Source organism: Corythoichthys intestinalis, chromosome 15 (genome assembly GCF_030265065.1).
Source record: "Corythoichthys intestinalis isolate RoL2023-P3 chromosome 15, ASM3026506v1, whole genome shotgun sequence".
Classification (NCBI taxonomy): Eukaryota; Metazoa; Chordata; class Actinopteri; order Syngnathiformes; family Syngnathidae; genus Corythoichthys; species Corythoichthys intestinalis.
In genome coordinates this window covers 46,266,458-46,280,076 of record NC_080409.1, presented here as the reverse complement: position 1 = coordinate 46,280,076, position 13,619 = coordinate 46,266,458, and the positions used below count along the sequence as shown (strand labels likewise).

The 13,619-nt window shown below is 38.5% G+C and overlaps 2 protein-coding genes across 3 annotated transcripts in view; both read right to left on the bottom strand.

The window, feature by feature from the left end:
* rcan3 (regulator of calcineurin 3) overlaps nucleotides 1-3,565 on the bottom strand; it is a 119,355-nt gene extending 115,790 nt beyond the window's left edge. The window contains exon 1 of the mRNA XM_057858850.1: nucleotides 3,417-3,565. The gene's annotated coding sequence lies outside the window, so the exon portion shown is untranslated. The remainder of the gene's footprint in view (nucleotides 1-3,416) is intronic.
* Nucleotides 3,566-3,979: 414 nt separating this feature from the next.
* nipal3 (NIPA like domain containing 3) lies at nucleotides 3,980-13,232 on the bottom strand. Of its 2 annotated transcripts, XM_057859606.1 has the most exons (12): nucleotides 13,142-13,232; nucleotides 12,998-13,054; nucleotides 12,821-12,889; nucleotides 11,115-11,286; nucleotides 8,913-8,972; nucleotides 8,683-8,828; nucleotides 8,462-8,558; nucleotides 8,245-8,380; nucleotides 6,283-6,371; nucleotides 5,251-5,314; nucleotides 5,027-5,121; nucleotides 3,980-4,948 (listed from the first exon to the last, which is right to left on the bottom strand). In XM_057859606.1, the coding sequence occupies exons 2-12, from the start codon at nucleotides 13,046-13,048 to the stop codon at nucleotides 4,761-4,763; spliced, it is 1,167 nt and encodes a 388-aa protein (XP_057715589.1). In that variant the 5' UTR covers nucleotides 13,049-13,054; nucleotides 13,142-13,232; the 3' UTR covers nucleotides 3,980-4,760. The 2 variants fall into 2 exon arrangements, with proteins under 2 accessions (XP_057715589.1, XP_057715588.1); XM_057859605.1 differs by having other exon boundaries at nucleotides 12,998-13,206.
* Between the last annotated feature and the right edge of the window lie 387 nt (nucleotides 13,233-13,619).

The window sequence follows — 13,619 nt, the reverse complement described above, 5'->3', positions numbered from 1 at the left end:
GAAGCTACTAACCTAATCATCTGAATCAACGAATTAACTCAAAACCCCTGCGAAAGATTCCTGAGGCTTTTAAAAACTCCCAGCTTGGTTCATTACTCAAAACCGCAATCATGGGCAAGGCTGCCGACCTGACTGCTATTCAGAAGGCCATCATTGACACCCTCAAGCAAGAGGCTAAGACACAGAAAGAAATTTCTGAGCGAATAGGCTGTTGCCAGAGTGCAGTATCAAGGCACCTTAGTGGGAAGTCTGTGGGAAGGAAAAAGTGTGGCAGGAAACGCTGCACAACCAGAAGAGGTGACCGCACCCTAAAAAAGATTGTGGAGAAAGGCCGATTTCAGACCTTAGAGTTCCTGCAGAAACCTGGAAATGGGCTACAGGTGCCGCGTTCCCCAGGTCAAGCCACTTTTAAACGTGAAACAGCGGCAGAAGCGCCTAACCTGGGCTACAGAGATGCAGCACTGGACTGTTGCCCAGTGGTCCAAAGTACTTTTTTCAGATGAAAGCAAATTTTGCATTTCATTCGGAAATCAAGGTGCCAGAGTTTGGAGGAAGACTGGGGAGAAGGAAATGACAAAATGCCTTAAGTCCAGTGTCAAGTACCCACAGTCAGCTGCTGGTGTTGGTCTACTGTGTTTTATCAAGGGCAGGGTCAATGCAGCTAGCTATCAGGAGATTTTGGAGCACTTCGTGCTTCCATCTGCTGAAAGGCTTTATGGAGATGAAGATTTCATTCTTCAGCACGACCTGGCACCTGCTAACAATGCCAAAACCACTGGTAAATGGTTAACTGACCATGGCATTACTGTGCTCAATTGGCCTGCCAACTCTCCTGACCTGAACCCCATAGAGAATCTGTGGGATATTGTGAAGAGGAGGTTGAGAGACACCAGACCCAACACTGTGGATGAGCTTAAGGCCGCTATCGAAGCATCCTGGGCCTCCATAACACCTCAGCATTGCCACAGGCTGATTGCCTCCACGCCACGCCGCATTGAAGCAGTCATTTATGCAAAAGGATTCCCGACCAAGTATTGAGTGCATAGCTGATATAATTAATTGAAGGTTGACTTTTTTTTGTATTGAAAAACACTTTTTTGTATTGGTCGGATGAAATATGCTCATTTTTTGAGATAAGGATTTTTTTTTTCCTTGACTTTTTTGCCAAAATCATCAATATTAAAACAATAAAAGGCTTGAACTACTTCAGTTGTGTGTAATGAATCTAAAATATATGAAAGTCTAATGTTTATCAGTACATTACAGAAAATAAAGAACTTATCACAATATGCAAAATTTTTTAGAAGGACTAGTATTTACACCACCCTTAATTGATATTAGTACTTTTAAGTATTTCCTTAAGGCATTTTAGTATGTTCTGCCTGTGTGTATCGAAACAAAACAAGCAGAAAGCGCACAGTAGTACTCTGGGTGTCAAATTTGCCCATAAGCAGTTTAAGGGGGGGGGGGGGGGGGGCTTGGGGGGGGCAAGCCCCCCTTGGTGGCCGAAAAGTGTCATTGCATGTGACAGACTTTCTTTTATATATAAAAGTTGTAAAGCAAGAAAACAAAAAACAAAAATAAATGAAATGAACAAAAAAAGATATTTTTATTATGAGTCAAAATTATTTTTTCGACCAGATCATGTGACTAGCACCTTAGTAGTTTTTGTTTTATTTTTATTTTATTTATTTATTTTTATTCTGTGATTAAATGCGATCTTTTGTCTTCGTTTCTACGTTGTGTTGATTTAAATGTGATTTTTATGATCTTCATGTGATGTAAAGCACTTTGAATTGCCTTGTGTTGAATTGTGCTATATAAATAAATTTGCCTTGCCTTGCCTTAGACGGTCATTTTCTTTGCATATTATTCTCTCTCCAAAAAAAAAAATAATAGAGGAGAGTTAGTTAATTTTATCATTCAAATGATTTTTTTCTTTGATTAAAAAAAAAATTTTTTTTGATTGAAGCAACTTTTTGGGAATGAATGATTTAGAGACAAATGTCCTACCCATAATATGGCCCAAACACAAAAAGGATTGCTGAAATCAAAGAAAACTTTTTAAATGAAAAATTAAGCGTTCAAATGCAAATTTTTGAGTCTTAAATATTTTTTCACATTCAAAAAACTTTTTTTTAATGATTGAAATTTTCTTTTTTTTATTAGTTTTTTCAATTTAAGTGATTTTTCTTTTGAAAATATAGTTTTTTGTATGAAGCAATTTACGGTAATTTTTGATTGAATAATAAAGACACAAATGTCCTAGCCAAAATGTTCCCACATACAAAACAACATTACTTCATTCAAAGAAAAAAAAAACGACTTCAATCATAGAAATATAAATAGAATAAAAATAGCTTTCAGATGCATTTTTTGGGGTTTCAAATTATTTTTGCATTCAAACACATTTTTTTGATTGAAGTGACTTTTTTAAAATTGAAAATATATATTTTGATTGAGGCAACTTTTTGTTTTGATTGATTGATCTTTTTTTTATTTTTATTTTTTCATCCAATAATGAAGACACAAATCTACCTCCATATTGGCTCCGCCCGGGGATACAATTTTTGACTGAGGTAACTACATGGGCACGACACCAGCGAGCACACTACATTCAATGGATGATGATCTTGGTGAAAAGTATAACTGTCCTGCCAGTAGCCTGATTTAGAATTCCCCTCAAGAATAATGGGAATTTTGCTGGTGTAGGACATTTATGCAGAACACCGGTTTTGTCCTACTCTCGTCTCATCCCGTTCCGTTCCTCTTCCACCCCAAGATTTTATGTAAACCCAACCCGAGTGGTGCGCCACTGCGCACCAGTCATTATTTACAGATTGTTGATCCATGATCATGAAAATGAATGGCAATTTCATTTTTCTGAGGAAATAATACATAAAAATAGACCATCTTGTAACATAACGATGACTCTGCCAAGATTAAATAACTTTGTAATCCAAATTGTTATCATGAAATAAATGAACGCTGGTCAAGCGAATTACAAAAAATCAGTTTAACGTTGACAAAATTGCCGTTACTTGATCAAACAACCGCTGAGCAAACAGCGACATCTAGTGACATTTAATAAAACAGATTATCATCCACTTGTTAAGGCACAACACAGCCTGTCACGTTTGGTTTAAATATGGCTAGAAATATTACATATTTATTTTTTAACAGTTAAAATATATCTATTTCGAATCATAAGCAGCGGCCACAGAGGTTATTTGCACCCAAGGACACCCAAGGGCAAATAAAATACTCAATATTACGTAATTGAAGACCTCATTCAACACGTACGCCGCAAAACGGTCACATAAACTCCGTGCATTTAGAACATGAAATCGCACAAAACAGACAATAATTATGAATCTCTTTCGTCGGCTATAAACGCCATTTGTTACACAACTCACCAGTCTACCGCTCGTGGAGGTAAATCATCTCAATGGGAATTTAACGCAGAATTTGAGGAGACTAACGCACCGTGACGCCGCTTATCATATTCTGAAAATATCACATTTGCTGTCAAATGCGGCGTTTGTTATGATGGGATTTAGTGCGGTGCAACCTAACGGCATTTCAGCGGATATTGACCAATAGAAAGACGGTGTGGTTCAAAGACAGCCAATCAAAAATCAGAAATGGAAATGACGCTCCGCCCTTAGGAAGTTGCCGTGCAACCGGTGGTGACCGGCTCATCGCATTCGTCTCTGCAGCGCTTATTGAAAATTTACTAGTTTATCGATAACCAAACATTTTCCAACCATTGTGGCGCGCTTTTATGGATGCAGAGTTGGCACCGATATGTTTGTCTTGTAATTTTCATGAAATTAATTTTAACCAATGTGATGTACAAGACAGGTGGTCGTTTTAAACCCTTGGGCAGGTATAACAACAACAAATTCAACATTTCCCCTTTTAAGTATCAATCTTCAGAATTTTTCGAGTAGACAAAAATTCACATTAAAAGTGCCAGTAACAGTCCATGAGTAAGCATACTGCATTTATTCTACACAAGTTATTAGGTCAAACAAAACCACATCATTCAGAGCTTGTCTAATCTTTTGAGGCAAAAGAATTTTGCCTCATTTCTAATTCTAAGAAATTCAACACTAATGCAAAGCAGTCCAAAAAAAAAAAAAAAAAAGTCAACTATAATGCTAAGACACTGAATCGTGTAGACATTTTGAGGTTTTTTTTAAATCCAGTGTACAGCTACTCCTCTTTAAGGCTTGATAAATCAATAAATACAATAAATTAAAGTATTTGCATTGGCCCCATTCATTAAAATAAAAGGTAGTAATACAACCCCCAAAATATGAGGCATAAGTGAAGGCTACATGTTTAAAAGGCAGATTTACAGGAGTTCCTGATATGAAAGCAAGGCATTAGGAAATACAAATACACCAATAACAGTACAGTCAGCTGTTATATTACAAAAATGGTAAGCTTTAAGGCACATGTTACATTTCTACACGTGCCTGTTGAAAATCCAACACCTGTAAAAGTTGATTTGCTGGTCCTGAACACGATTGTACCTTAAACCTGTCAAGCTTTCTCCAAGGCAGAGGTGCTCATTTCGTCAATCGTGATGTACCAGTCGATCGCAATGCTAGGTAGATTGCAGCATGTGCAACATATGTGGCTCTACAACATAAGTCAGTTGTGGAAAAAATATAGTGAGCACCCCTGCTTAAAGCGAAGTAGGCAGACTAGTGACAAAAAACTGACAATAATACAGATATAAATGCTTATCGCTAGTCTTGCTTCATATTGGAAGTCCCATTAGATGATCGTATGGGTCTGAAGCTGGTGGTGGGTTGCTCCATGTTGACAGGTTGATTAGCGGAAATGTTGCTGTCGCTGTTGACCAATGCGCCATAAGAGAAACTACCGGTGAAGTCAGCTGGGGTATCGGGACGCTTGCTGAAAATGGTTGGAACACCTAAAGGTGGATGATACCAGATTTAGAATTAGCCATCCAAATCACAGTTTGATTAGTGTCCATGCATTTTTTGCACACCGTTACTCATGTTCAGGGTGACGTAAGGTTCAAAATTATTGTTCTTTTTCCTGGTTCTGGTGATGAGGAAGACACTCAGGAAGCATGCCGCAGTTCTAGGCAAAAGAAAAGTCATAGTTTGAGCTCAGCTGAGATAGTAAACATGTTCTACAAATGAAAAAGATATTTGAAACGAAACATTGAAGTATTTCTGCTAAATGTAATATAGAATATTTTTGACTCACCCCAATAAGAACATGCTTATGTGAAGGATGTCTTCTTGATTAAACTCCAAGTAAAACACAGCTCCTAAAAAAAGAACGCAAAAAGTGGTTCTTGAGTGATAATTGAATCACTTGCAACATTTTTATTCTAAAAGCATTCTTACTGTTGTTTTTTGTTAAAGCAACACTAGGTAACTTTTCGACCTTTATAAAATATTTTCATAAAATTTGTGATATGTAAACTAACAACTAGTTGAATGACATCGGTTTTATATCTTGAGGGGGTCTGTATCACTTTCACAAGCACTAATTAACTTTGAGAAGGGTGGCAGGAACTCTGCCACACGCACACAATAAAAAAAAACTGCAAATGTGCTGACTGCTTTACGGCATATGTCTCTTAACCCTTTCCCCATTCGTTATAGACGGAAGTTGATGTGATTGCTTTTGGCAAAGATGGCAGAGCAACAAAAGGGACAAAAAGTTTTGTCTGAGGAGGGAAAAAAAGGGAGGCTATACAGAATAAGCATTGGCCCAGCTTTCACTCGTTGGTGTGACACCCCCCCCCCCCCCCCCATCAACTGAGCTCGTCAGCGCTGATGAGTTCCGGTGGGGAGGGGCGTTAGCCACACGGTTGCTAACCATCATATGCTATTGTTTAGCCACAACTGGATTCATTAATTTATTACTATTCATCCCTCACACAACCACTTAAAACACAAATGTCTTTTAATCCATCTGAAGGCGACCGGGGATCATAATTTTACAGCATTGTGCGGGTGCGCGCTGGTCCTCATGGGAAACAGCGCTGGTGTGCATGGGAAACACAGTCTTCCTTAAGGCGAAACACTACCGCATTTGTTGACCGACATCGCTAAATCGACCAAAACTGTTACATAGTGTTGCTTTAAGAGCTCTAAGTCTAGTTCTTTGGCCTCTGGGTTAACAAACAGAGTTTTTGTCAGACCCGTCTAACTGTCAATAGAAAATAATGACCTAATTCCCTGCCATTGACGAGGAATGAACAAACGAACACAACATTCTGTGACTCACCTGCCAAGACTGCAAAGGTGGTGGACAGGATGTAGTTGACACTAGCGATCAGAGACGAGTCGTACAGCTTACAGGCTTGGGAGAGAAAACTGGGGGGGAAACAATCATAGATATAAACAAACACTTTTTCCCCCGGTTGTTTGGCTAGGCCTGCAACTTATACAGTTCTTATATAAAATTTTACATTATCTGAAATGTTATTCATCACTGGCAAAACATGCGACCAGCCACTAGAAGGAAACGCTAAGAAAGAGTGAGCTTTAGAACACATATTTATGTACGTGTATAAGATATTAATCTAGGGAGTACAATAACCATGAGTCTATTGTCGATTTGGGGTCGTATGGTTTAATTTATTAAACTGTGTGCATTTTCATTAACAATGACAATAACGAAAATATTTAATCAACAAACAACTTTTTTCATGACGATGATGAGACAATAACGAACTAAGGGGCAGTTTACATGGTGACTCTCCGAGAATATGAAAAATTTTGAATTCGCATTTATATGGGTCCGTCTCCATTCGAACAATGTCGCAATTCCGCATGAAAACGATGTAGTATCCACGCCAGGCCCGAGGGGGCAGTGCAGATTTACAAGGTGAAAGCGAATGATGCACTTTGACCTCCTCAGACCGGAAGACAACATGCCCGCCCTCTCTAAGCAATGGCATTTTCTTTTGTTCAAACAGGCACAAAAATGGAAACATTAAACATATTTAAATTTAAAAATATTATTAAAACAGTATATTAAAGCCGACGTTCTGCCATTAGCTGTTTTTCATGTTTAATAGCACCGCTGCGCACGCGCAATGTGACGTGTACAAGTTCCGACGTTATCGGCGTGGGTCCCGCGCGGCAGGAGCTTTTGATATTCATGCGGAGCCAGCCCCCCTCAAGCCCCTGCGCCCTCCACTTTGGAGGCAGGATTCAGAATTTTTCGTCTTCGCCGACACCATATGCACGCAAGGCAATTCCGCTACTCAGTCATTGCTTCTTCGTGTCGCAGAGTCGCCATGTAAACTGCCCTTAAAATTGTGTCTTGGGGGACTAAAACATAATAGGACTAGTTTTCAAACAGTCTTTCAACCAGTTTTCATCTGATGAGACAAAAATGAGCTGTAGGTTTCTTCACATGTTCACAATGTGTAACATTTTTATGTGTAGTTAGCCTGCATTGTAGCAGTGTCTGGTTGTGTCACTCATGTGATGTGCTGAGCCACCTCCCTCCCCAAACGCACCAGAGTCCCCTCCAGGCTCGCTTTTTTTTTTAAACACACACGTTAAGATTTGTTTTCTTATCTTGGCAAAAGAAAATATGCAATGTGGTGAGTAATCATCAGACACTAAGTGCAACTCGTAGTGTTAGCATAGCATTCACGTTCAAGTTAGCATTAGCCCAAGCGTCCTCTTAAACTATCAGACAACTTTTTTACATACAGCTTGTGGCGTCCAGGTGGCTATAATTAATTATAATGAATTAATTTGTTCAACTGACCCAGGAGGGTCGCGTCAAATAATAAACTCCGCCATTCCTTTCGAGTGCGATGAGTTGAAACGCTTCTAGGACCAGTCTAAAACGCGGCCGCACAGCAACTGGTGTGACACACTGCTTGACTTTAATGTTTCACTGTGTTGACCCAGCAGCAACGCTTATGTGCCGTAGACGAACCTGGTGCATAACCAGGGTCTTTTGAAGTAATACTATTGTGGAAAGCTACTTGGCGAATGAAATACATTTACCCACTCAAAAAATTTTTTCTTGCCATCATGAGGCATTTTTAGAGTAGATCGACTGATTCTCTGAGGTGACGTATACTCCAGAAAATACGGTACGAGTAAAAAGTGATACACAAAAAAGATTTTTGGAGAGCTGCATGATGGGAAAATAAGCAGAATCATTTTTTTGGTTTGTTTGCACCCCCAAAAAAAATAATTTCCTCAAGCAAAAGCCTCTCACCTGGCTTGGAATATGACTGAAGACACCATGCACACAAACATGACACTGAAAATGGGGTAGTCAAGTTGCATGGAGCCCTCGAGAGTCAATATCAACATATGTGACACGGCCTTCACTGAGATGACCGTGACCGAACCTGAACAAACAAAACACATGTTTCAAATATTGAATTATAAATTATTCGGTTCATGAACGAGAAGGCGCACAACTTTCTTACTCAGCAAAGCAACAAGGAGCAGGATGACGACGAGGTAGTTTGCATTTCTCTGTTTGTAGAAATATAAAAGCAGGCAGAACGTGATGATCTCCAGCATCTGCCCAGAAATGAATACAGCATCAAACAACACAAATTCAATAGTTAAAAGTTAGAAATGACTTAATAGTATGATGTAGAATACAACCACAGATGGTGCTACTTTGCACTGAGCGTGAACTTACCAAGTATACGAGAACGGGCCATCCGACGAGATGTTTCACTACGACTTCCGCTGTGAGTTTTTCGTGCGAGTTTGGTCCGAAAGCTACAAAGAGATATGTTCCTCCGACACCCAGGACGGAACCCAGGAAAGCCAGCCCGTGGCGCTCTTGTTTAAACATTGAAATAATATCAGCCGATTATTTTCAATGCCAACTGAGAGTAGTTGCAAACTAAACTTCGTCACACTTACTTGCAAATTCCTTGGGCTTTGATTTCTCATGCATGAAAATGAAACCTAAAATGAAGCTTGCTGGAAGACAAAAAGGAACAGGAAACATTTTTCATTAGACATTCATAGAACAGTCATAACTATACAGGACAAAAGTTCAATATGTGTTTTAGACAGAAAACAATTGGCAAATTTTTAAGGTCTTCATATTTTCAAGAAAAAAAAAACAAACGTAGAAAAAGAATTAACCCTAGATGCCTGAATTTACGTTGAACTATTTGACCGCTATTGACGATCCTAGACGTCCAGTCATCCCTCTGCTGTGAATTTAAATTAGTTTGTCACTAGAAGACGTCCAATCCTTTGAAGTCCAATAGCGTACCGCACGAATGCTATTTTTAGACTGAGAAGTCGCCATCGTAACGCAGAAGTGGGACATTATAGACACGCCCTTGCATACAATCCATGTTATTTCTGCCTATTTTCCTCAGGTAATATTTCAAAAAAGAACATGCTGATCAAGTACTGCTGCTATGGAACTTGTAGAAACGACTCTAGACATTACGACATATGAAGGATGTTTTCCTCATACGTTTACCGAAACCAAAAACTCGGGAGGAAAAAATGTGAAGAATGGATCAACGTGCGCGGACGTCCAAAAGACCAGTTTAACGCCAGCAAGGAGAACCCATTAACATTTCATACGCAGTAAACATTTGTTGGGGGCCATGGTCTTGCAGAGGACGAAGAGGTAAGCCATTTTGATATTTTTACTTATTATTTAGGGTAGCGTTTTGCTGTGCTGCTTCTGTCTAACAATGAATGACCAGAAAAAAATTAAAATGGTATGTGACTGCCACTGTTGTTGCCTTTTCTGTTGTTAAAAAAAAAAAAAAAAAAAAAACTTTAGTAAGGGGGAGGTGAAAATAAATCATAGAATTAAGATTTGGTATTAATGAAAAAGAATTACAAGTGTTCATTGGCTGTCACTGAGTAGCATTTGCGATCGCTACACAAAAATAGCAATTTAAATGACCCTCAAGAACGGTCAGAGTCGTAAGACAACCAGAGGATATAATATATAGGAAACACAGCACATATGGTGGTAAAGGATAGCTTGTTGAAACAGGAAAATGTCATTGTCAGTGGCGTAAGGCAATCCAAACAAGAAAAAGGTGTCGATAAAAAAGCTACCTTGAATCAGGTCGGCTCTTTTTCCCCGTCTTTTTCAGCCCTCGACACTCAAGCAATCTCTTTAACTTAACACGTTCTTCCACATTTTCACCAGTAAATTTGGCACTAGGGACATCATTTTCGGACAGAATTGGTAGGTTTAGCTCAGTAAACATCTCGTTCGTACACTATTTACATGCACTTAGCATGAGGGACAAATGGGAGGTTGACCCGCCTAACAAAAGTTGTCATGGTGATGAATATTAATGAGCAAAAGTGACGTGTTGCACGCGGTACGCCATCAAATGGCTTCGAAGTCTAACACCATCAATGGCAGGCCAAATAGTGAACAAATATACATAAAGCATTGTATGGATACACAATTGCACTTAGAGAATTGTATTGATGGAAAACAAAATATGAAAAATGATATGGACAAATACAGCAGAAAATCAGAAAATCATAGAGAGATTCTTTTTTTTTTTTTTTTTTAAATAGGAATAAAATATTTACTATTGTTTAAATTTTTTGAAAATATATTTTTTTTAAATGATGAAAAATTAATTTGGAATGTACTAAAATTCCTCTTTATTTATTTTTCAATTTATTTTTAATTCATTTTCTCTACATTCTACTTTTTATTTTGATAACATTTCTTTAAAATATATATATTTTTCAATTGAGTTGCCAGATTTTCTTCAATTTCTTTTTTTTTTTTTTCTTCTTTTTTTAATTTTAGGATTTTAAAATTTTGGTTAAATGTAAATTCAGGCATCAATTGGGTTATATTGCAAATGAATGTAAAGTCATATTTTCCCCTGATTGACATTAAAAAAAAAGAAACAATAATTTACAATCTTAGAAAAAAAAAAAAAAGATAAAATTCAATGTTTCCTGCATAAGGATGTGCAATGAAATCTCATACCATACAACTTTAATCTCGTAATAACCCATTGTAAATAACAACAAACATTTATTAAATCAACTAAAATTGCATGTAATAATGAAAAACACTCGTATTTTAACACTACCAAAGAAATGAAAACTCACTTATGATGGAGACGACATTGAGGGGTGCTACGAGGCTGAGGGGGGCAAAGGAGTATGACACAAAGTTGGCTGCTTCACCCAAAGTGGTGAGCAAAAAGCCAAACCACCAGGTTTTTGTGTAGTAGAAAATGCGTGGGTCCTTCGCTCCCACAATGCTGACGTGACCATATTTCTGTCAATTGAAAAACATAAAATCAGCTGTGGTGCAATCCAACAAAGTGCATGCAATATACTATAGTAGGGGTAGATAAAATATTAGGGAGGCCTGTAATTGTCAACATGGGTAAACCTCAACCATGAGAGACAGAATGTAGGGAAAAAAAACAGAAAATCACATTGTTTGATTTTTAAAGAATTTATTTGCAAATCATGGTGGAAAATAAGCATTTGGTCAATACCAAAAGCTCATCTCAATACTTTGTTATGTACCCTTTGTTGGCAATAACGGAGGCCAAACGTTTTCTGTAACTCTTCACAAGCTTTTCACACACTGTTGCTGGTATTTTGGCCCATTCCTCCATGCAGATCCCCTCTAGAGCAGTGATGTTTTGGGGCTGTCATTGGGCAACACGGACTTTCAACTCCCTCCACAGATTTTCTATGGGGTTGAGATCTGGAGACTGGCTAGGCCTCTCCAGGACCTTGAAATGCTTCTTACGAAGCCACTCCTTTGTTGCCCTGGCTGTGTGATTGGGATCATTGTCATGCTGAAAGACCAAGTCACATCTCATCCTCAATGCCCTTGCTGATGGAAGGAGATTTTCACTCAAAATCTCTCGATACATGGCCCCCATTCATTCTTTCCTTTACACAGATCAGTCGTCCTGGTCCCTTTGCAGAAAAACAGCCCCAAAGCATGATGTTTCCACCCCCATGCTTCACAGTGTGTATGGTGTTCTTCGAATGCAATTCAGTATTCTTTCTCCTGCAAACACGAGAACCTGTGTTTCTACCAAAAAGTTCCATTTTGGTTTCATCTGACCAGATTTTACTTTCACTTTGTTCAGCTGCTGAGGCCGGACGAGGCCCATAGAGATCGCAGACATTCTACGGCCGTATTGTCGAGGCAGTTCACGGACGGCACACCACGCTCATATTTTTCTATAATTTCCATCTTCATTTCAATAGTAAGGCTCACCTTTTTCCCTTTTTTTCACCACCTGCACTAACATTCTTGGAACCCATGTTGATTTCTCTCACTAGAAAATGTGCCCTGCGTCCGTCTTGCGGGAAAAAAAACTTCGGGGCGGTCATAAATCGTCGTATTTCGAGCGTGTCGCCGGATGTAGAAACAAATGGCGAGTCAAATTTTACGTCGGATGTCGAAAATTCGTGTGTCGAAGTGGTCGTATGTCGAGGTAACACTGTACTCTCCATTTACCGTTTACCATTTTGGGAGTCCAGGGCAGATCCTGACCTATCCTTCCTCTATAAATGTATTTATCTTGCTTTGTTTTTGTTCCTGAATTGTGTTTCGTAATGTTCGCCTGTTCATTACGAAAATAAAAGAACCTACAAAAAGAGAAAGCCAACTTTCCCTTCTTTAATATCAGTAAACACAGAAGAGAACTTAAAAATAGTATGCATCCGACAAATATTATGTTAATAGAAATACACTGGTATTTTCAAATTTACGGCATATACAGATTGGTTATGACAGGCAATATAGTGAAAAAGAAAAAGAAAAAAAAACAATGTAGGCCTACCTGAATATTTAGGGAGATGCTGACAAGTACGTTTCCAAATAAAGCAAGCAAAGTCCCAATGAGATTATTCTAGAAAGACGAACATGCACGTTAATTAAGGAATTGCAATAGTGCTTGACACAACTGAAAAATAATTTGCCAAAATAGTTGTGAAACAAAGAATTAAGGAATACTTACCGTGTACGAACCCTCCTCTGCCCTAATATCCATTTTAGCCCAAGAAATCATTCAGCACTTAGGAAGCAAAAAAATTACACTTGCAATAGTTCATGCTTTTGCCTGTCTCCAGTTTCAAAAACTCGTATTTATTCTAATAATTACCATTTTGTTTGTCTGAGCGTTTCTGCCGAGGAGAGGCTTATGACTTCCGGGGTTTAACGACCAGTATGGCCAGGTTTCATGGCGCGTCATGATGGCGTCACTACACGTGACGTTATTTCACGTTTAGACATGAATGTTTCACACTCACAAAATCATGTCGGGATTGTTATACATTGTAATTATTTATCTTTTGTTTTCCTTTTATTTAAAAAAAAAAAAAAAAAAGACAACAAAGACGCAGTATCAAATACGTCCAGACGGTGGTGCCATTGCGCTAAAAGTGCCCGAAAGGAATTGTGTCACTGTACAGTACACCAGCAAACTGACATACGTTTCAAGGTTCCGAACATTATCATTATGTCCTCCAATTCCGCAATGTCCCATTAAAAAAATGTTCACAATATTTTTATCGATTACACACACTTTGTGACGTGACAACAACAAAAAACTCAACATTCCACAAGTCAAATAGTTTCAT

Bases quoted from the DNA above. Each gene is read 5' to 3' on its own strand.
- nipal3 (XM_057859606.1), bottom strand. From the start codon at position 13,048: ATGATTTCTTGGGCTAAAATGGATATTAGGGCAGAGGAGGGTTCGTAC. The intron at 8,829-8,912 runs GTAAGTGTGACG...TGTTTAAACAAG, and splicing joins AAAGCCCAAGGAATTTGCAA to AGCGCCACGGGCTGGCTTTC. The intron at 4,949-5,026 runs GTGTGCAAAAAA...ATCCACCTTTAG, and splicing joins CACCCTGAACATGAGTAACG to GTGTTCCAACCATTTTCAGC.